The sequence below is a fragment of the Pelobates fuscus genome, chromosome 2 (genome assembly GCF_036172605.1).
Source record: "Pelobates fuscus isolate aPelFus1 chromosome 2, aPelFus1.pri, whole genome shotgun sequence".
Classification (NCBI taxonomy): Eukaryota; Metazoa; Chordata; class Amphibia; order Anura; family Pelobatidae; genus Pelobates; species Pelobates fuscus.
The window spans coordinates 48,799,822-48,824,542 of NC_086318.1; the positions used below are offsets into that span (position 1 = coordinate 48,799,822).

A 24,721-nucleotide genomic window follows, 5' to 3' on the forward strand; every position below is an offset into this window, starting at 1 on the left:
AATTTACAAGTACAGCGCAGCTATATCACAAGTACAGCACTAGCAGCTATATCACAAGTACAGCGCAGCTATATCACAAGTACAGCACTAGCAGCTATATCACAAGTACAGCATAGTGCAGCTATATCACAAGTACAGCACACGCAGCTATATCACAAGTACAGCATAGCACAGCTATATAACAAGTACAGCACACGCAGCTATATCACAAGTACAGCATAGCGCAGCTATATCACAAGTACAGCACACGCAGCTATATCACAAGTACAGCATAGTGCAGCTATATCACAAGTACAGCGCAGCTATATCACAAGTACAGCATAGCGCAGCTATATCACAAGTACAGCATAGCGCAGCTATTTTACAAGTACAGCGCAGCTATATCACAAGTACAGCACTAGCAGCTATATCACAAGTACAGCGCAGCTATATCACAAGTACAGCACTAGCAGCTATATCACAAGTACTGCATAGTGCAGCTATATCACAAGTACAGCACACGCAGCTATATCACAAGTACAGCACACGCAGCTATATCACAAGTACAGCATAGCGCAGCTATATCACAAGTACAACACACGCAGCTATATCACAAGTACAGCATAGCACAGCTATATCACAAGTACAGCATAGCGCAGCTATATCACAAGTGCAGCATAGCGCAGCTATATCACAAGTACAGCATAGCGCAGCTATATCACAAGTACAGCATAGCACAGCTATATAACAAGTACAGCACACGCAGCTATATCACAAGTACAGCATAGCGCAGCTATATCACAAGTACAGCATAGCGCAGCTATATCACAAGTACAGCATAGCACAGCTATATAACAAGTACAGCACACGCAGCTATATCACAAGTACAGCATAGCGCAGCTATATCACAAGTACAGCATAGCACAGCTATATCACAAGTACAGCATAGCGCAGCTATATCACAAGTACAGCATAGCGCAGCTATATCACAAGTACAGCATAGCGCAGCTATATCACAAGTACAGCATAGCGCAGCTATATCACAAGTACAGCATAGCGCAGCTATATCACAAGTACAGCATAGCGCAGCTATATCACAAGTACAGCATAGCGCAGCTATATCACAAGTACAGCATAGCGCAGCTATTTTACAAGTACAGCGCAGCTATATCACAAGTACAGCATAGCGCAGCTATATCACAAGTACAACACACACAGCTATATCACAAGTATAACACAGCGCAGCTATTTCACAAGTACAGCATAGCGCAGCTATATCACAAGTACAGCATAGCGCAGCTCTATCACAAGTACAGCACACGCAGCTATATCACAAGTACAGCATAGCGCAGCTATATCACAAGTACAGCATAGCACAGCTATATAACAAGTACAGCACACGCAGCTATATCACAAGTACAGCATAGCGCAGCTATATAACAAGTACAGCATAGCGCAGCTATATCACAAGTACAGCATAGCGCAGCTATATCACAAGTACAGCATAGCACAGCTATATCACAAGTACAGCATAGCGCAGCTATATCACAAGTACAGCATAGCGCAGCTATATCACAAGTACAGCATAGCGCAGCTATTTTACAAGTACAGCGCAGCTATATCACAAGTACAGCATAGCGCAGCTATATCACAAGTACAGCATAGCGCAGCTATTTTACAAGTACAGCGCAGCTATATCACAAGTACAGCACTAGCAGCTATATCACAAGTACAGCGCAGCTATATCACAAGTACAGCACTAGCAGCTATATCACAAGTACAGCATAGTGCAGCTATATCACAAGTACAGCACACGCAGCTATATCACAAGTACAGCATAGCACAGCTATATAACAAGTACAGCACACGCAGCTATATCACAAGTACAGCATAGCGCAGCTATATCACAAGTACAGCACACGCAGCTATATCACAAGTACAGCACACGCAGCTATATCACAAGTACAGCATAGCGCAGCTATATCACAAGTACAGCGTAGCTATATCACAAGTACAGCATAGCGCAGCTATATCACAAGTACAGCATAGCGCAGCTATATCACAAGTACAGCATAGCGCAGCTATTTTACAAGTACAGCGCAGCTATATCACAAGTACAGCACTAGCAGCTATATCACAAGTACAGCACTAGCAGCTATATCACAAGTACAGCACTAGCAGCTATATCACAAGTACAGCACTAGCAGCTATATCACAAGTACAGCACTAGCAGCTATATCACAAGTACAGCATAGTGCAGCTATATCACAAGTACAGCACACGCAGCTATATCACAAGTACAGCACACGCAGCTATATCACAAGTACAGCATAGCGCAGCTATATCACAAGTACAACACACGCAGCTATATCACAAGTACAGCATAGCGCAGCTATATCACAAGTGCAGCATAGCGCAGCTATATCACAAGTGCAGCATAGTGCAGCTATATCACAAGTACAGCATAGCACAGCTATATCACAAGTGCAGCATGGCACATGTATATTGCAAGTACAGTGCAGGTATAGCACATGTACAGCATGGAGCTGGTACATCGCAAACACAGCAAGAAGCAGGTATATCACAAATACAGCAAGGTCAGGTATGTCACAAGTACAGCATGGTACAGGAATGTCACAGGTAAAGCATGGTGCATGTACATCTCAAATACAGCAAGGAGCAGGTATATCTCAAACACACAAGTATTGCATGGTGCAGGTATGTCACAAGTTCAGCATGGCCAGGTATGTCACAAGTACAGCATGGCCAGGTATATCACAAGTACAGCATGGAGCAGGTATGTCACAAGTATAGCATGGAGTAGGTATGTCAGAAGTACAGCATGGAGCAGGTATGTCACAAGTACAGCATGGCCAGGTATATCACAAGTACCGCAAGGCCAGGCATACAACAAATGCACCATGGAGGAGTTATATCACAAGTCCACATGACTCACATATACTTTTTCATTATCTCTGAATGAATTCTGTGACCTGCTCCTTTTTAGGACAAAAGTATAGACACACAATACAATATAATGTTTCATGACAAACTATATATTGTGCAACTGTTTTCAGAGAAGCAGGAACAGGAGACCTTCTTGCACTAAAACCTAAACATCTTTCTAATTTTATACACCAATCGTGTTTATTTCATAAAGTCACTATCTGAACACCAGAAAGATTGAGAATGACGACAAATAGTGTTTTAAATGTCTCACTCGTTCTACTCTCTGATTCTTAAGTTAAAGAATCACAGGGTTATAGTCACAGCTTCTCTCTTCTAGCCTAGATATTGAAATTGAGATTTCAATTTACTACAATTAGTTTTTAGTGAATAAATTCCCTTGTGTGATACATCTCTTTTTCAGTAAAAAGAATAAATAAAAATGAAATTAAATGTGAAGACCTGTTCATTCCTGTTTTGCAATGCTGTCAAGACTTCACTGAGCTCATAAACCGAAATGTAAGTATGTCATTTCCATTTGGTCAGGAACTTGGCTCGAGCTCTGGGGAATCCCATGGATAATTCTCATTAGGCCTATTTTCACAGACATGTTGTCCAATTACTATGTTGTTTGGTATTTGTTTTTTCTTTTAATTTGCAAGAAAGAAAAGCAATCAGTATTTCAGTAAGGGGAAAGTCTACATCGACCTACTGCTAAACCAAACATGGTACAATTAGACATACTATGGATAGGAATTTGCCATAAGTCAACTGTACGCAAAGTATCCAGGTGGGTGCACATGAAATGTAGCTTCATGCACAAGGTTTTTCCTTTTTATTCTCTCATCCCACTTTTCACACAAATCCTACCCTCTTGGTTCAATCTTCCCAGCCGTAAAATCTGCCGTACTACATTCTAACCAACGACTATAAAATTGAAAGGCTAAATTCACTTGTGCTTTGTTGGGGGAAAGTGCTAAATCCTGTAAGAAATTATAATCTTTTTCTTTAGGACTGCTCTTCATTTACCACTTTGTACCAAAATAGAGCCTGTTTTTACCTTTGTAAATCTCATTCATAGTTATAATCCTTGGTAAAGAGTAGAAATTCAAATGTCCCTAAAATACGTTGTTTTATGGAAGAAAAGAGGAATTGAAGCTGAAAATTGTATGGTTATAAATTAACAAAAAGTTTACATAATCCAGTCTATTAAAATACTGGTTTTCAAAAAAATGTCTACATTGAATGGAAAATATTTACCGTACATAATTTATCCCAAATGTAATAAGAGTCGCTATATCTATACAATTAAAAGTCAAGCTTTTATATTATTATATCATGATAATATGTTATTTACACATTTTCCTTAAGATTATTAGAATACATTAGGAAACGGATCACAGACAGTGATGGTTAACTATGGAATTGTAGGTGATGTTCATTGGGACCTTAATTTTCCTACTTTGATTGTCACCAGCATCTGCTCTACCAAATGTTCTCAGCATTGCCATGGAGTAATTGTAAATCTCCGATTTTGGCACCAGGGGACCATGAAGGTCAGGTAATGCACAGGAGAAAAATCTTTCATGAAGGGTTTAATGTCATTGTCGTTACTATTTTGAAGTTGATGAATGAATGGACAAAAGCAGTTTTACTAGCTTATACATTTTTTTTTTCTTTTAGTAAGGGGGTTTGGAGAACCAATATAATATGCTATAGTCAGTTGTGGAGCATTTCAGCGTGGTGCTTGAAGTCTGACAGTGGTATCCATTCTTCATTTGTTCTTGCTAAGGCATTGGTTTAATAAGCTTTGCAGATTATTCCAATCTGTTAGAAAAATGTCCAGAATGATTTATCTACAAAGACGTCTGTAGATAAATCATTTGTAAAGTTTTGGAATCATTTGGAAAGCTTATTAAATCAATGTCTAAGCGTCTCCTAATCATAAATCGCTACTTAGTGACAACTATACTTTCTATTCATATTGAATTGGTACATAGTAATAAATTGCAGTGGCTCTTTAACTTATACCAGGTCATTCCCTAAAGTGAGAATTCATAGAAACATAGAATGTGACAACATATAAGAACCATTCAGCCCATCTAGTCTGCCCAATTTTCTAAATACTTTCATTAGTCCCTGGCCTTATCTTATAGTTAGGATAGCCATATGCCTATCCCACGCATTCTTAAACTTCTTCACTGTGTTAACCTCTACCACTTCAGCTGGAAGGCTATTCCATGCATCCACTACCCTCTCAGTAAAGTAATACTTCCTGAAATTATTTTTAAACCTTTGTCCCTCTAATTTAAGACTATGTCCTCTTGTTGTGGTAGTTTTTCTTCTTTTAAATATAGTCTTCTCCTTTACTGTGTTGATTCCCTTTATGTATTTAAATGTGTCTATCATATCCCCCCTGTCTCGTCTTTCCTCCAAGCTATACATGTTAAGATCCTTTAACCTTTCCTTGTAAGTTTTATCCTGCAATCCATGAACCAGTTTAGTAGCCCTTCTCTGAACTCTCTCTAAGGTATCAATATCCTTCTGGAGATACGGTCTCCAGTACTGCGTACAATACTCCAAGTGAGGTCTCACCAGTGTTCTGTACAATGGCATGAGCACTTCTCTCTTTCTACTGCTAATACCTCTCCCTATACAACCAAGCATTCGGCTAGCACTTCCTGCTGCTCTATTACATTGTCTTCCTAACTTTAAGTCATCTGAAATAATTACTCCTACATTCCTTTCCTCAGATGTTTAGGTTAGGACTCTATCAAATATTCTATACTCTGCCCTTGGGTTTCTACGTCCAAGATGCATTATCTTGCACTTATCCACATTTAATGTCAGTTGCCACAGCTCTGACCATTTTTCTAATTTTTCTAAATCATTTTTGATTTGACTTATCCCTCCTGGAACATCAAACCTGTTACACATGTTAGTATCATCAGCAAAAAGACATACCTTACCATCAAGACCTTCTGCAATATCACTAAAAACATATTAAAGAGAACGTGTCCAAGTACAGATCCCTGAGGTACCCCACTGGTGACCAGCCCAAGCTTCAAATATCCTTCATTGATTGCAACCCTCTGTTGTAGTCAAATTTTAAATTTAAGGTCAAAATAGGCAGACTGGAAACATTCCCCAAGTCAGCAATGCTTTCAATTCAGTGCTCTGGTCTTATATTGTAAATTCACTTTTAATTCACTTTGAATATTCAATTTAGTAAATGACATTGAATGAGTGCAGCTGGCCATTTAGTGGTTGTAAATCATATTTAAAGATGTGATTTATGAAACTTACCTCTATGATCTCCAACATTTCTACCCGGGTTATTTTTCCGTCCCCATCCAAGTCGTACATATTGAAAGCCCAGTTAAGTTTTTGTTCGAAGCTTCCCCTTGAAGTGATTGACAGTGCGCAGATAAACTCTCTGAAGTCAATGGTTCCATCTCCATTCTTATCAAAGGTCCTGAACGCGTGCTGGGCAAATTTTGAGGCATCTCCGTATGGGAAAAACTGGAGAGACAAAATACAATATATTATAATTATTATCACTTACTGCTTGATGTAACTAGGAAATATTTTGTACTGAGTTGCATTATATTATGGTGCTATTAAAATTAATAGTAATAATAATAGTAACATGGAAAGGATAGATGTATTGATTTCATGATAAAGATGTTTCAATAAGGATAGTGGTGAGAGGTGATTGACACCCACCACATTGGCTCATAGCTAAATTAAGGTTGCAACAGCTCTAGGCATTGTGCCAGATTGGGCCCCTCTCATAGAGCCCTGGCTTCTGGTTCTGTGAGAGTGGTGTTTATGTGAGTGTCATGGCTGAGTGTTGTATGTGTGTAGGGGAGACTGAGTGTTGTGTGTGAGTGTGTGTAGACTGTGTTTTAGGTGTGGGGGATTCTGAGAGCTGTATGTTGTGAGTGGGCTGCGTGTGCCTGCATGTGTGGCTGAATGTTGTTGTGTGTCATAGTCATTGAGGATGCCGGGGGAGGTAAGAGGTAGCTCTTAAATTGGTCTGCATTGGTAAAGCAAGGAGTTGATCCTCCTTATTGATCCTCCTGTTGGCTCAAGGAGGGATCCTTCACAGTCAGAGCTCCAGGCTTGGAACTAGCTGCCAACTCCAGGTGCTAGTAATTGCATTTGTGCCAAATGTTACAGTATAGACATGGAAAACCAGAGGGAAAACATTTCTTTATATGAACTTTAGCTAAGCTAACCTATGACATTTTTGTCCTGCCTATAGTGAAAATGTATTTTAACATTTGTTTTGTTTTGACACTTTATAGTAGGTTTTCTTTCCTGTAATTGCACTGCTGCACTGCATTTCTTCAAATATAGCACTTTGTTCAATATTTGTTCTATCTCTCGCCTTGATACATACGGCCATTACTAAGGGAGCTTTACGCATGCAGTGCGTTAGGAATTAACATAAAATTAGTCAGCCTGTTAATGAGTATTTATTGGAGTTGCAATAAAGACTATGCAGAGGCCAAAAAACATGTTTTTAGCTCTGTGTGATACAAAACCCTAGTTGAGGCCATTGGCTGAAGGATTTTCTTTCCTGTAGGATTTTGGAATGTGAGATGAAAAAAGCGCAATTCGCAGGCAGCTTCTATGAGCCACTGACAGATGGTGAAGATTCCGGTGCCCATTCTGTAGCCGAGGGTACCCTGCAGCTCTGTGTATAGCACTCCCCAAGTTACGAACAACAACCTTGGATAATTAAAGAATCCTGAGTTCATTATCCGCAGAGACAAACCACATCAAAGGAGTTTCCATATCTGTAATGTACGAGTTTACAAGAAAGAAGCACAAACGGTTTCATTTTTTAGTCCTTTGAACACCAGGGGGCACATCAATGCATCACTTTGCATTAATCAGTATTATGTTTTTGTTTTTTTTTTAGATTGCTACTAAATTAATCTTTACTGTGCTCTGCCAGAAGCATGATGTCGTAACCACTATAAAATTCCAAACTTATATTATTTACATTTAAGCAGTATTAAATGGAAGGAAAGAGATAAACTTGCTGTTAAGATGTAACTGGGAGGATTATTTCTAATGAAACATAAGAAAAACATTGAATTTGATTTATTATTTGGAATAGATACAGTGTAGGTCAGCTAATTAGTTAAATTCGGATGTCAACTGATCTGTTCTAGGATAGCAGCCTCACCAAGATCTGTGAGCTCTGTTCATTACAAAAAAGGAGATGTGTAGTTTCCCTGAGTCTAAAAATTGCCAGACTCCCCCCCAAGAACATCAGAAAATGCTCAATGATCACCCCTCTTTTCCTCAACCTATATGCAACGTAAAAGAAAACACGATTGGGTAGTTTCCAGAAAAACGTCCCCAATCTCTCCACCATCTGACTTGTTGGTTGAAGGTTGAAGGAACATTCCAAACCTAAAGCATTTCATCTTGCAAAGTGCTTCAGTGGTTAACAGAGCATCTTCTCATTCACAAGATGTCCATCAGACGGCTGTGACCATGCGCTTCCTTATAGCTTTCTGCCCCAACGCAAAGCAATTCTCCTCGTAGAGAAACATTGTATGCAATGCATCTCTATGAGAAGCATTTCTGGTGGGACATCAGTAGTGATCTCCCGGTGGCGGAGTGATGCTGTAGTGTGGAGACCCTCTCGCTGCTGGATTACAGGTAAGCAACCCTTTATTTAACAGGAAACAGAGGGATCAAAGGGGGCAGTTGATTCACCAACACTCCAGAGTTATAATTATATGTATTTATTTATAAATGAGGCGGGTTCCCCTAATATAAAATGAATGTAACCCTATCTCCCTATCACCCTATGTAACTTTATCCCCTATGGCCCACATGTAACCATATCCCCTATGACCCACATGTAACCCTATTCCCTATGGCCCATATCTGACCCTATCCCCTATGGCCCACATGTAACCCTAGTCCATATGGCCCACATTTATCCCTATCCCCTATGGCCCACATCTGACCCTATCCCCTATGGCCCACATCTGACCCTATCCCCTATGGCCCACATCTGACCCTATCCCCTATGGCCCACATCTGGCCCTATCCCCTATGGCCCACATCTGACCCTATCCCCTATGGCCCACATGTAACCCTATTCCCTATGACCCACATGTATCCATATCCCCTATGGCCCACATCTGACCCTATCCCCTATGGCCCACATGTAACCCTAGTCCATATGGCCCACATGTATCCCTATGGCCCACATCTGACCCTATCCCCTATGGTCCACATCTGACCCTATTCCCTATGGCCCACATGTAACCCTATTCCCTATGACCCACATGTGACCCTATCCCCTATGGCCCACATGTAACCCTATTCCCTATGACCCACATGTGACCCTATCCCCTATGCCCAACATCTAACCCTCATTTTCTACCAAGCATTAAAACAAATATAACTGCTGCAAGATGTTGTACTGAGTTTGCATGATAGCTTGAGAAATTATGCTTGACATAAACAATAACCATTGTAACAAACAGCCTTCAGATTCTGATCATACTGGCTTTTTACATTAAATATAATTTATTTTTCTCACCAAGGCAATTTTCCAGGAAAACATTTATTTTTTTTAACGCATTGCTATTTAATGACAATATAGTGGCAAGTGGGTAATATGAATATCTAAGAAGCAAGAATAAAATATATTTATTCGATTTCATCAATTTTATGGCATATAAACCGTCAGCGAGCAGCACAGAGTTACAGCGGGGTAACGAATTGTGAGGAAGCATCATTTGTTATAGTCAGATTGAAATAAAAAGCCGTGAATGTGCAACCGCTAATCAATGCCAAGCTCACTGGGAAATATTGATGGCTCAATCAAACAAGTGGATAGAAAATACTCTGTAATGACTTTAAGCAGAGTTTCTCAATGTGTGGTCTGTGCACCGCATGGGGCACTGCTGAGGGGGCCCAGGGTCATTCAAGCACCACTTTCATTCCAGAAATCAATAATATTTGGGAGAAAATAAGGTTGAAAAGCAGCTGGAAAAAAAAAGACTGGAGAAAACGGTGCAGGAAAAGCCATCATTAATCAGATGTGATTATACCACTTTATTCATCACTAGTGAGACTTCATCATTTGGGAATTGCATCTGGATTTGGAGACTTACAGTAATAATAATTCATGTTAATAACAAAGTATTTACCGAAAAATTATTTAATCCATTTCTCAGTTATGTCCTGGGGCATCCAATATATATATATATATATATATTACCCAACTATATATAATAATATTAACGATTTTAGCAACCCGAGTCAGAAATGGATCCGGGGACGGATTGTACAGTTAGTGCATTAACCAGTTATTTTTTTTATGAACAGTTTTTGTATTTAAAATGCCCTAATTGGCACAATTCAATAAGGCCCATTGTTTTTTACTTACCTGGAGTCCAGCACCGTGCAAAGGTCCCAGTGCTGGTTTCTGCCTACAAGGGCCTTTGATTAAACTGTTTTGCCAGCTCAGAGCGCATGCACAGGTTCTGAGCCAGCGAGGGGAGGGATGGAGACAGTGAGAGATAGGGAGGGATTTTCAGTAAAAAAAACAAAAAACAGAGCACTATTAATCCTGTAAGGAGGCGGGAGGGCTACATTTAGTGAAGGAGAATGGGAGGGAGGGGAGACAAATGCATTCCCTACATTTATATTTTTTGCACAGAACTGACATTTGGCTGCCAAAGTCACATGTGCTGGTAGTGTAACTTGTCTCTGTCACAAAAGTGACGGTATCTCTGAATGTGCAGTGTTTCTAGCAGAAACGCTGCACATTCAGGCTTCTAACACCATGACCACTTCTAAAAGCAGAAGTGGTCATGGTGGTTGGAGTAACCCTTTAACCAACTAAGTTATGTCACTTTAAAAGGGCATGAATTGTGATGACAGAATTCAAAGTAAGGCTACTAAAATGATGCATCTTCTTTCTAGAAAATATTTTCCAGTAAAGAGTTTAAAACTTAGAGGGACAGCAGGAGATACAATAGAAACCTTTAAATGCATAATTAAGGGAAAGAATGTGGTGTCAGAAGATGGAGGACTGAGTGGCAGAGTGAGGAAGCTTAAAAGGAAATTATACTTACCAGAACCACTACAGCTTAATTCTGTTGTCTACAACATGTCCCTGTAGTTTTAGCACTGTAAACACTGCCTAGGAACACCTCTAGTGGCGGTTACTCAGAGGAGCTTCCTGTTTCAGTGCTGCACAGTGTGCAGCACCTACGTTCAGCATCTCCACGCTCTGCATGTTCCCCATAGAGATGCACTGATTTAATGTATCTCTATGATTCGTGCAGCGTGGTGTTTTGCTGTGCTTGCGCAAGAGCCTCGCAACGCTTTACTATGAGAAAGCATTGGATTGGCTGAGATCATTAAGATTGATGATCTCAGCCATAGAGGTGGGACCAGACGGGGCCGGCACAGCATGGGAGAGAAGGTGAGAGATCTAAGGGTGCCGGTACCGAAAGTGCCATTTCTGCACTATAGTGTAAGGAATACATGATTGTAGTTCTGACACTATAATTTATATTAAGCTATTAAGAGTTATAGGTGGTAGGCAAAAAGATGCACTGGTACCTACGGGACTCTATCCTCAAACTCGCTTACTTGGAATTGAGGCAATGGAACCCTATTCATATCTACCGATACAGGTTACGTAGCGCGCCTCAGTCACCACCTTCTCGCCATCTTCCCACCTCTTCACTTCTGTACCCATCTTCCCCGACCCACCACCACATTGTTGTAAAACAGAAAAGACACATTGTTAGAAAGTCTACTAAAATATGCTCTAAGATCCTCATCCTGTTCAGGAGAGGACCAACAATGGCTACTGTTGAAACTAACTGTTATCATGTGTACTACTGCTAACATACAAAAGACAGATAACTGTGTTTTGCTTCATTCCTATGTGTCAGCTCTGTAAAACTTAATAAAAACTGTCCAATAAAAAAATAAAAAAGCGTTATAGGTGGTAAATGTAAAGGCTATAACAGAGAATACTTTTTGTGCACATAAAGGTGCAAATTAAATAGACCATCTGGTTCATTTCACCTTACTTATAACTCCACCTATCCATCACTCAGCCTGATCCTCATCCGCTGACGTCACTCCCTATTTGCCAGGGGAGGATGTGCTTTATTGGAGACATGGGCTGCACAGAGGAGTCATACTGCCATTGGACACCTGTTGTCACCATACTGTGCATCCTAACAGCAGACAGCAAATATGTACAGTCCTGAAATTAGCCAGCGTCTGGCTAATGACGCCCCAACAAAGTTAAGGTTTAAACTCAGTATATGCCGGGTTTCATTGTGAAATCCTGCGCGTACAGACTCTGGGCATCGTGAGCACTTCACTTGGAAGAAAACTGATATTTGGCAAGTGCAAAAATAACAAAATAATTTATGATGCAATACATGAAGAACATTTGCATGTGTAGATATAAATGGGAATGTAGTCTGTAATTGCAAAATCAATCTCATTAAATCTAGACTCTGAAGAAGAGATGATAGGTGCCCCTTAGCAGCCTGTCAACGTATGTTTCCGACAATAGCCAACTGGCACGGATATCGTCCAGAAATCCCACTTAATTTTTCTTAATTCTCAATCTGCATAAAACCTGAAACATATGTTTAATTCTTAATTTATAAGACGCAAAACAATAAAAAAAAAAAAACGGCATGAAATAACTAGACTCCAAGAGGGCTAAAAGCTGACCATATGTTCAGAGCTAAATAAAATGGAAACAAATTGAATAAAAACTTAAATTAGAAAAAAAAGTATGTGGAGATATAAATAAACTATTTAAAGAAACAATATGTATTAAACATATTTTAAAATGTTATTGGTCTCTTTGCACATTTTCCCACATATACAGACTTTTTCGACAATGTCTTCTTCATGTTATCCTTCTGATTTCCATCGCATTTATTATTTTATCCTTTGACTTTCATATTTAACAATTATCAAGTTTTCTTCACCCTCATCTGTTTCACATTATATAAATACCTATACATTCCTTCCTCCTGCTTTTACAATTATACCCCTCTCCTCCTAGTCATTTATTTTACAGCCTCAACGTAGCATCGTCTAATCCAATAGCCATCACATTACCTACAACTTGCTATCTTTACTGATGTTCAGCTGGTCATTTGACAAAGACCAAAGTGACTGAAATGTCGTCACCTTATTTTTGTCTAGACTCATCAGGAATGCTAAACATACTGTGGGAATGATCATTTATTAGCCTTTGTTGCCAACTTACTGCTTTTAACAGCCGGTGTTAAGACTTTTAAAACACACTACTGTAGAGTGTATGTGTGTGAGTCTCAAAAATGATCAAACTTTTTTTAGACTCTCACTGTCTTGAAGCAAACTTTAGAAGAGTTGTGGAAATATGTGGAATTCTTCGTTTGACATTAGCTCAGTATTCATTGCTCCTAAACAGTATGCAATTGATGTTGTAGTGATGGCCGTGGCCAAGGTACAAGGGAAACTACTCAATAATTCTAGAAAAAAAACAAATCACTGATAACTGGAATTGTTAGCAACTGGACCTTAATATTGATTGAGCAGTATGTTGGATGGAAAAAATGTAATGATTTAAATAAATCTGCTTTAATGATTGAAGGGGGTACTAACCCGGTCTACTGATTTCAAGTGTGGCTTATTATTGAACCTATATTATTGTGAGGTGGAACGAGAGCTAATGGTCACATTTATTGAAGTCAGAAACCAGAAAATACAAAATTGTATTGTGACATTTGTTAACATAGATTTGAACAAGTGTCAAAGTACTTAGGACAGTGGTCTGTTCCAGTGACACCAAGGTTGGTGCCTGCCTCTGTGGGAAACAAATAAATAGCTCAAACTCTAGAAGTTTTTCCTGTTTTCTTGTTCACTATCTGTCAATAGTCCATTGAAAATGTTCTAGAATAGGGCTGCCTCCTGGCCTCACCTCCACTCCCTCCCGTAAAAGAAAATGAGCACTAATTAGTTATTTAGAATATTGAGATGCATCCATTCTAGGTGTTCAGAAGATACAACGTTTTGGGAAACAGAAAGATGCTAAATTTGTGTTATTATATGAGGGCCGTTTTCATTCTCATGATATTGCTCCTGAAAAGCTTTGTATCTGGACTGGAACCTACCACAGAATTATGACTAACACAATACAACAAGGGCTGCAATGTCAGAACACACTACTGGACACAATGTTCACGAAATCAGACTTTTTGTGTATTTTGTGTTCACTCCTAACGCTATTCTCAGTCATAAAGCTTTGTGGTGTGTCACACACTGCATGGGCTCAGTACTGACGCAAGAAAAATGCATCATTTGTTTCCTCTTACCAACATCCTTCACTGCAGTGTTAAGTGACAGCTGCGATGAAAGGCAATACACAGTATAAACACACAACAGAAATTCTCGACGTTAAACGGATGACTATCCACGGTTTAATTGTATCTTCAAAACAAATATGGAACGGAACAGTTCATATAACCTTCATCTCAAGAAAAGACGTATATACGCTGAATGAACAAAGCAATAAATACAGCTGCTACTTCTATTGTTGATGTAACCTGCTACTAAATCTACCCAGATTTGACCCAGGGAAGAGATCAAACCCTGAGACTGGGTAAAGATAGATAGATAGATAGATAGATAGTAGGTATATAGAAAGATAGATAGGTAGATAGATAGATAGATAGATAGATAGATAGACGGACAGATTTGTATTAGATGATTTTTTTCATTACTAGTATATTTTCTACACGTCTATAAAAAAAATGATTTAATTGCCAATTTAGTGCAGTCAGTGAAAACATCACGCAAAACAATCGGCTCCTTCTACCTCTGCTCCTACATTGACTTATCCCTTTATTATCTTTTATTTCAAATTCAGTATTTAATTGTAAATTAACGGAGAGACACATTGACATATAGATGCTCATAATTATAATTAGACTTGATTATATTATTAAATGAATCTACCGTGCTGCACGTCTTTTGTCATATCGCAGCATTACAATGCTATACCTATTAACCTTTAGTGGGATAAACACTCTGCCTAGAAATTACATACAGACAGAAAAATAAAAGAAAAAGCGAACTAGCAAAATTATAACAATACAGTAACACAATAAATGATACGGCTCATAATTATCAGACACCGTTTGCTGCCATAACTATATTGTAAACTAACTGGTGCGATACTTCCACAGTCCTTAGAAATTGTGATGGTCTATATCCAATCAAGTACGGAAGCCAGAGAGGCCATGCATTTTTTCTATTTCTCTGACGTGTTATCTCAAGAAAATAACTTATTTTCCCAAGATAACAAGTCTAAAAAATATTAGAAATACATGGCCATTAGAAAGCCCTGCCATTTAGTGTCTTTACCCTCTGCATGCAGACAATAAACTTTCCTCATATAGACGCATTGAATCAATGCATCTCTATGAGAAGATGTTGATAGGCCAGGGAAGCATTTGGCTCTGCCCCCGGTCTCCTTTCTTGGCTGAGATCATGAGAATTGGCAATCTCTGCCAATCCAATGCTTTCCTATGGGAAAGCATTGTGATTAGCTGAGATCATCACTCCTGATGATGTCAGCCAAGGAGGCAGATTCAGTTATTGCTGGATGGTGTTTTTAACATTATAGGGTCAGGAATACATGTTTGTGTTCCTGATCCTATAGTGTTCCTTTAATAAAATTGTCAAAATTTAGCATAAATTCATATTATTTATTTTATGGGTATTTTTGGTTGCAATTTCAGACAATGTTAACTACTGCACAACTTTATTGATGGCTGAGATTTGCAAACAGTGATGTAATGAGTTGTAAGACAAAGCAGAGAGGTTCACAAGATCGGTATGACAACCAATACTATACTTATACCAACATCGTACCTGAAAGCTAAGAACAAATCTCAATTGCTAATCTTTGGGGCGGTCAATGTTCAAAACAGAACAACCAACTCCTGATATAATGCAACAAAACAGTCCCATTATCAGTCCCCTTTTAAATGGGCATTATATGCACTAAAGCAACTTTATCTTAATGAAGCAGTTTTGGTGTATAGATCATTACACTGAAGTCTCAGCTTGTAGCTTATATATTAAAGACTCTCTATCTTAACTTTTTTACACATTTTCACTCCCTTGTGGGGCGTTTGTAGGCTTAAAGGCTATTAATAGCATAACAAGAAATAAATATCCCCATGGGATTATCTTTCTTCCCAAATCTGTGCCTCCTGAGTAGTGTTTTACTGGATTTATTATCCACATTGGCAACTTAAAAAGAGAATGGGAGAGACTAAGGAATCTGCAAAAATAAACATATGGACCCAACCCAGTACGTGTGAAGGATGGTGGAAATGTCTTCGAAATAAACACCGAACTGCAAAACAACTTAGTTACAATTTAGTTTCCCTGTAGCAACTTCTAATCAGAAATTGCTTTAGACTTGAAAAAGAAAGGATCTTCCAAAATACTGTTAGTCAAATATAAAAAGTATTGCAAGATGCAATCTTAACTAAAAACACTTTAAATATATACATACAGACGCACATATACAAACTCAAGTGTTAGATGTTGCTTATCATTCAGGGTCATTAGGGTTCAAGGACCAACAAAAAATGCATCTTACAACATGTATAGTCAGAGATTATTAGCAATCAGTCATGGTATGCAGCTTAAACAAATATTTATATAAAATGAGGGGGAGTAGAACAGCATGGGGCGACGAGAAGACAGTTTTCCAAAGAACTGCAAACTTTATCTCCACTGTTACAGTTAAGGAGATCCATCAAGAGCGTTTCCCATTGCCAACCTAAAGCGTTCTCATGGCTGCGCTTGTTGTCGCATTTCAATTTGCAGCTGACGATGTGCTTTCTCTCTTCCAGTGCGTCGTGAACACTTTGCTACAAAACGCGCCCTGCTGGTGCAAGGATCAGGTTTAAATCACATAGCAACCACTTCTATGCCTTTCCTTTTCTTTTCATCTCCTGCAGATCTGAAAACGTGTAGCATATGGAAAGACCATAGCACAGCATTGATGGTCGCTGCTTTCAACTGCTTCGCGTATTCTACAAGAATAGTAATAGAAATATATGGAAAGCCTGTATTTAACCATTTAGTGGCTGAATTTAGTTCTGAGCATACCAATCCTAAAATAGCAATCGTTTTCAACAATTTAATTGGGTTATGTGTAAAGAACAACACTAATTTCCCACCCTGCAGATATACATTTAACACGTTTTTCTTTTTAGATTTGGCACAGAGGAGGTAAGTGTTAATTTTTAAAAGTTTAATAAAATAAACAAAATAAAGGTTACAGATAGTGATGTCGCGAACATTCAATTTTCCGAACTTCCGCAAATGTTCGCGAACGGGCGAACCGCCATAGACTTCAATAGGCAGGCAAATTTTAAAACCCACAGGGACTCTTTCTGGCCACAATAGTGATGGAAAAGTTGTTTCAAGGGGACTAACACCTGGACTGTGGCATGTCGGAGGGGGATCCGTGGCAAAACTCCCATGGAAAATTACACAGTTGATGCAGAGTCTGGTTTTAATCCATAAAGGGTATAAATAACCTAACATTCCTAAATTGTTTGGAATAACGTGCTTTAAAACATTAGGTATGATGCTGTATCGATCAGGTAGTGTAAGGGTTACGCCCGCTTCACAGTGACAGACCAAACTCCCCGTTTAACGCACCGCAAACAACCACAAACAGTCCATTTGCACAACCGCAAACTCCCCATTTGCACAAGGTTGGATACCAAGCTAGCCATGTCCCGTTCCTTGTCCTCACTGATGTCATTGAAGGTCTCTTCCTCCACCCAGCCATGTACAACACCAAGGGTCCCCGAAAGGTGACAACAAGCCCCCTGGGACGCCTGCTGTGTTTGGTCTTCCGCCTCCTCAAAGCCACCTTCCTCCTCTGACTCCTCTTCTTCAGACTCCTCTCTCTGCGTTGCCTCTCACACATTTTTGGAACGCCTCAGACTCCACCAGCTTGTATGGTAAAAGCTGGCGGGCTAAGAGTTCAGACAAGCCAGCTGTCAGATGTCAAAACAGTTAACCTTTCCACATCATATACATGTCGCAATGCATAGTCTCTGAAAGCGGTTGATCACGATTCATACTAGGATGTCTTCCATGTTTTAGTGCAAACTAGTCTAACTACTAATATAGTTCAAACATGCTACTTTTATTCATGCCAGACAACCATGCAGGCCAGACTAACAAACATGCCAGAACCAATCATAATTAACCACCTCAGATAGTAACATGGCTCCCTCTATATACAGTGTAACATGGCTCCCTCTATATACAGTGTAACATGGCTCCCCTCTATATACAGAGTAACATGGCTCCCCTCTATATACAGAGTAACATGGCTCCCCTCTATATACAGAGTAACATGGCTCCCTCTATATACAGAGTAAACATGGCTCCCTCTATATACAGAGTAACATGGCTCCCTCTATATACAGTGTAACATGGCTCCCCTCTATATACAGAGTAACATGGCTCCCCTCTATATACAGAGTAACATGGCTCCCCTCTATATACAGAGTAACATGGCTCCCCTCTATATACAGTGTAAACATGGCTCCTCTCTATATACAGAGTAACATGGCTCCCTCTATATACAGTGTAAACATGGCTCCTCTCTATATACAGAGTAGCATGTCTCCCCTCTATATACCATGTAAACATGGCTCCCTCTATATACAGAGTAACATGGATCCCCTCTATATACAGTGTAAACATGGCTCTTCTCTATATACAGAGTAACATAGCTTCCCTATATATACCGTGTAAACATGGCTCCCTCTATACACAAAGTAACATGGCTCCCTCTATATACAGAGTAACATGGCTCCCCTATATATACAGTGTAAACATGGCTCCTCTCTATATACAGAGTAACATGGCTCCCTATATATACAGTGTAAACATGGCTCCTCTCTATATACAGAGTAACATGGCTCCCCTCTATATACAGAGTAACATGGCTCCCCTCTATATACAGAGTAACATGGCTCCCCTCTATATACAGAGTAACATGGCTCCCCTCTATATACAGTGTAAACATGGCTCCTCTCTATATACAGAGTAAACATGGCTCCCCTCTATATACAGTGTAAACATGGCTCCCCTCTATATACAGTGTAAACATGGCTCCTCTCTATATACAGAGTAACATGGCTCCTCTCTATATACAGAGTAACATGGCTCCCCTCTATATACCGTGTAAACATGGCTACCTCTATATACAGAGTAACATGCTCCCTCTATATACAGAGTAGCATGGCTCCCCTCTATATACAGTGTAAACATGGCTCCTCTCTATATACAGAGTAACATGGCTCCCTCTATATACAGTGTAAACATGGCTCCTCTCTATATACAGAGTAACATGGCTCCCTCTATATACAGTGTAACATGGCTCCCCTCTATATACAGAGTAACATGGCTCCCCTCTATATACAGTGTAAACATGGCTCCTCTCTATATACAGAGTAACATGGCTTCCCTCTATATACCGTGTAAACATGGCTCCCTCTATATACAGAGTAACATGGCTCCCTCTATATACAGAGTAACATGGCTCCCCTCTATATACAGAGTAACATGGCTCCCTCTATATACAGAGTAACATGGCTCCCCTCTATATACAGAGTAACATGGCTCCTCCCTATATACAGAGTAACATGGCTCCCTCTATATACAGTGTAACATGGCTCCCCTCTATATACAGAATAACATGGCTCCCCTCTATATACAGAGTAACATGGCTCCTCCCTATATGCAGAGTAACATGGCTCCTCCCTATATGCAGAGTAACATGGCTCCTCCCTATATGCAGAGTAACATGGCTCCCTCTATATGCAGTGTAAACATGGCTCCTCTCTATATACAGAGTAACATGGCTCCCTCTATAAACAGTGTAAACATGGCTCCCTCTATATACAGAGTAACATGGCTCCCTCTATATACAGAGTAACATGGCTCCCCTCTATATACAGAGTATCATGGCTCCCTCTATATACAGAGTAACATGGCTCCCCTCTATATACAGAGTAACATGGCTCCCCTCTATATACAGTGTAAACATGGCTCCCCTCGATATACTGTGTAAACATGGCTCCCTCTATATACAGAGTAACATGGCTCCCTCTATATACAGAGTACCATGGCTCCCCTCTATATACAGTGTAAACATGGTTCCTCTCTATATACAGAGTAACATGGCTCCCTCTATATACAGTGTAAACATGGCTCCTCTCTATATACAGAGTAAAATGGCTCCCTCTATAGACAGTGTAACATGGCTCCCCTCTATATACAGAGTAACATGGCTCCCCTCTATATACAGTGTAAACATGGCTCCCTCTATATACAGAGTAACATGGCTCCCTCTATATACAGTGTAACATGGCTCCCCTCTATATACAGAGTAACATGGCTCCCCTCTATATACAGTGTAAACATGGCTCCCTCTATATACAGAGTAACATGGCTCCCCTCTAAATACAGAGTAACATGGCTCCCTCTATATACAGAGTAACATGGTTCCACTCTATATACAGTGTAAACATGGCTCCCCTCTATATACAGAGTAACATGGCTCCCCTCTATATACAGTGTAAACATGGCTCCTCTCTATATACAGAGTAACATGGCTCCCCTCTATAAACAGAGTAACATTGCTCCCCTCTATATACAGAGCAACATGGCTTCCCTCTATATACAGTGTAAACATGGCTCCTCTCTATATACCGTGTAAACATGGCTCCCTCTATATACAGAGTAACATGGCTCCCCTCTATATACAGAGTAACATGGCTCCCCTCTATATACAGAGTAACATGGCTCCCCTCTATATACAGAGTAACATGGCTCCCCTCTATATACAGTGTAAACATGGCTCCTCTCTATATACAGAGTAACATGGCTCCCTCTCAGGGACGGACTGACAGTGGCCTGGGCCCCCGGGCAAAATTAGCAACTGGGCCCCAAGCAGACCGATATATATGCTGGTGTAGGTGTACCGTGTATTTGATTATATGTACGTGTAACGTGAATGTATGTTGTGTATATTAACTGTAAGCGCTAGTGTGAGTGAATATATGTATGTCTTTGTGTGTAGTGTCAGGATATGTGAATTCATAGTATATTTGAATACATGTTTTGAGTTTTATAAATAGGGTAGTATTTTTTTTATGTGTTTGTGTAGCATGGCAGTTTGTATAAAGGGGTATTTCTGAATTTTGCCAATGTGTTTGTATGAGGTCCAAATTTTGCGTCTTAAATTACAGATCATCAAGTGTTAAATGTTACAACCTACCTTAAAGGATCACTATAATGTCAGGAAAACAAACTTGTTTTCCTAACACTATATAACCCTTAGGTCCACCCCACCCTCAGGGTCCCCTTCCCGCTGGGCTGAAGGGGTTAAAACTCCTTCAGCCACTTACCTCTATCCAGCGCTGGGCTCCCTCGGTGCTGGTGACCTACCCTCCCCCGCCGACGTCAGCTTCCAAGTGCAGCGGAATGCGCATGCGCGGCAAGAAACGTGCGTGGATTCAAACAGTCCATAGAAAAGAATTTCTCAAAGCTTTCGTATGGACGTTCTGCATGATGAATGTGATTTTCGCATGCAGCGCCGCAGAAACGCCTCTAGTGGCTGTCAGGAAGACAGCCACTAGAGGCTGGATTAACCCTGCAATGTAAACATAGCAGTTTCTCTGAAACTGCTATGTTTACATCTGAAGGGTTAAAACCTGGGGGACCTGGCACCCAGACCACTTCATTGAGCTGAAGTGGTCTGGGTGACTATAGTGTCCCTTTAACGGAACACTATAGTGTCAGGAATACAAAAGTGTATTCCTGACGCTATCGGTTTCTGGCCCCCCTTAAAAACGGGATTTACTCACCTTTTTTCCCCATCACCGACCAAACTCCTTGGCACAGTTCAACAATTTTAGATGATCTCAGCCAGCCCAATGCTCTACCATAGGAAAGCACTGGAAAGCTATTGTGCATGTGCGGCAAAACACTACGCTGTGGCAATCACCATCTCCTCATAGAGATGCATTGAATCAGTGCTTCTCTATTACAAGTGTTCAGCGTCTCCATACGGAGCATGGAGATGCGGAATGTCTGTGCTGCACATTTTGCAACACTGACACAGGAAGCACCTAGATCAGGGCTGTCCAACCTGCGGCCCCCCAGATGTTGCTGAACTACAACTCCCATGATTCTTTCAATTAAAAAGACAGACAGGGAATCGTGGGAGTTGTAGTTCAGCAACATTTGGGGGGCCGCAGGTTGGACAGCCCTGACCTAGATGTTAGGCAGCAAGGTAACATTGTTTTTTCACTGAAAAGGCAGCCTTTACAGCAAAAACTCTGCAGGGGCAGACTATACTCACCAGAATAACTACATTAAGCTGTAGTTGTTCTGGTAACTATAGCGTTCCTTTATGGTTGTGCGTGCAAAGGGGTAGGGACTGCAGAGGGTGCTGGGAGGAAGAGGCTGCAGAGGGTACAGGGGGAAGGGACTGCAGATGGCACGGGGGGGAAGAGAGGCTGTAGTGGGTGCAGAGGGTAAATGGTGCTGTTGAGATTGCAAAGGGAAATATAAGCTGTAGTAAGTGCAGGGAGTGTAGGGGCTGCAGTTGGTGCATAGGATATAGGAGTTGTAGTGGGTGCCTGGGGGTAGGGGCTAAAGTGAATGCAGGGGGTGAGGGGCAGCAGAGGATGCAGGGGCAGCAGAGGGTGCAGGGGTAGGATCTCTGCAGGGGGTAGGTGCTGCAGAGGGAGCAGGGGGTAGGTGCTGCAGAGGGAGCATGGGGGTAGGTGCTGCAGAGGGAGCATGGGGGTAGGTGCTGCAGAGGGAGCATGGGGGTAGGTGCTGCAGAGAGGGAGCAGGGGGGTAGGAGCTGCAGAGAGGGAGCAGGGGGGTAGGAGCTGCAGAGAGGGAGCAGGGGGGTAGGAGCTGCAGAGAGGGAGCAGGGGGGTAGTGGATGCAGAGGGAGCAGGGGGGTAGGGGATGCAGAGGGAGCAGGGGGGTAGGGGATGCAGAGGGAGCAGGGGGGTAGGGGATGCAGAGGGAGCAGGGGGGTAGGGGATGCAGAGGGAGCAGGGGGGTAGGGGATGCAGAGGGAGCAGGGGGGTAGGGGATGCAGAGGGAGCAGGGGGGTAGGGGATGCAGAGGGAGCAGGGGGGTAGGGGATGCAGAGGGAGCAGGGGGGTAGGGGATGCAGAGGGAGCAGGGGGGTAGGGGATGCAGAGGGAGCAGGGGGGTAGGGGATGCAGAGGGAGCAGGGGGGTAGGGGATGCAGAGGGAGCAGGGGGTAGGGTAATAGGTGCTGTTGTGATTGCAACGGGAAAAATAAGCTGTAGTAAGTGCAGGGAGTGTAGGGGCTGCAGTTGGTGCATAGGGTATAGAGGCTGTAGTGGGTGCATAGGATATAGAGGCTGTAGTGGGTGCATAGGATATAGAGGCTGTAGTGGGTGCATAGGATATAGGAATTGTAGTGGGTGCCTGGGGGTGATGGGCAGCCGAGGGTGCAAGGGTAGCAGTGGGGTAGGATCTCTGCAGTGGGTAGGGGCTACAGAGGGAGTGGGGGGGGGTGTAAGGACTGCAGAGGGAGTGGGGTGTAGGGGCTGCAGAGGGAGCATGGGTTAGGGGCTGCAGAAGGTTTAGTGGGGTAGGGGCTGCAGAGGGAGTAGGGATGATAGGAGTTGTAAGTGTAAAGTGCCTTAGCATGATAGGAGTTGTAAGTGTAAAGGAAGGAGTGACAGAGGAAGCAGGGGCTGCAGAGGGAGCAGGGGGTAGGGGCTGCAAAGGGAGCATGGGGTAGGGGCAGCAGAAGGTGCAGTGGGGTAGGGTGTGCAGAGGGAGCTGGGGGTATGGATGATAGGAGTTGTATGTTTAAAGTGCCTTGGCATGATAGGAGTTGTAAGTGTAAAGGAAGGAGTTACAGTGGGGGTAGGGGCTGCAGAGGGAGCAGGGGGGGATAGGGGCTGCAGAGGGAGCAGGGGGGGATAGGGGCTGCAGAGGGAGCAGGGGGGATAGGGGCTGCAGAGGGAGCAGGGGGGATAGGGGCTGCAGAGGGAGCAGGGGGGGATAGGGGCTGCAGAGGGAGCAGGGGGGGATAGGGGCTGCAGAGAGAGCAGGGGGGGATAGGGGCTGCAGAGAGAGCAGGGGGGGATAGGGGCTGCAGAGGGAGCAGGGGGGGATAGGGGCTGCAGAGGGAGCAGGGGGGATAGGGGCTGCAGAGGGAGCAGGGGGGGTAGGGGCTTCAGAGGGAGCAGGGGGGGTAGGGGCTTCAGAGGGAGCAGGGGGGGTAGGGGCTTCAGAGGGAGCAGGGGGGGTAGGGGCTTCAGAGGGAGCAGGGGGGTAGGGGCTTCAGAGGGAGCAGGGGGGGTAGGGGCTTCAGAGGGAGCAGGGGGGGTAGGGGCTTCAGAGGGAGCAGGGGGGATAGGGGCTTCAGAGGGAGCAGGGGGGATAGGGGCTTCAGAGGGAGCAGGGGGGATAGGGGCTTCAGAGGGAGCAGGGGGGATAGGGGCTTCAGAGGGAGCAGGGGGGATAGGGGCTTCAGAGGGAGCAGGGGGGATAGGGGCTTCAGAGGGAGCAGGGGGGATAGGGGCTTCAGAGGGAGCAGGGGGGATAGGGGCTTCAGAGGGAGCAGGGGGGGTAGGGCTTCAGAGGGAGCAGGGGGGGTAGGGCTTCA

General features: G+C 42.2%; 1 protein-coding gene across 1 annotated transcript in view; it reads right to left on the reverse strand.

Annotated features, from left to right (window-relative positions):
- Positions 1-24,721, reverse strand: part of VSNL1 (visinin like 1) — a 159,616-nt gene that overhangs the window by 24,609 nt on the left and 110,286 nt on the right. Inside the window, exon 3 of the mRNA XM_063442138.1 lies at positions 6,232-6,447. Coding sequence (XP_063298208.1) covers positions 6,232-6,447 — 216 coding nt within the window. The remainder of the gene's footprint in view (positions 1-6,231; positions 6,448-24,721) is intronic.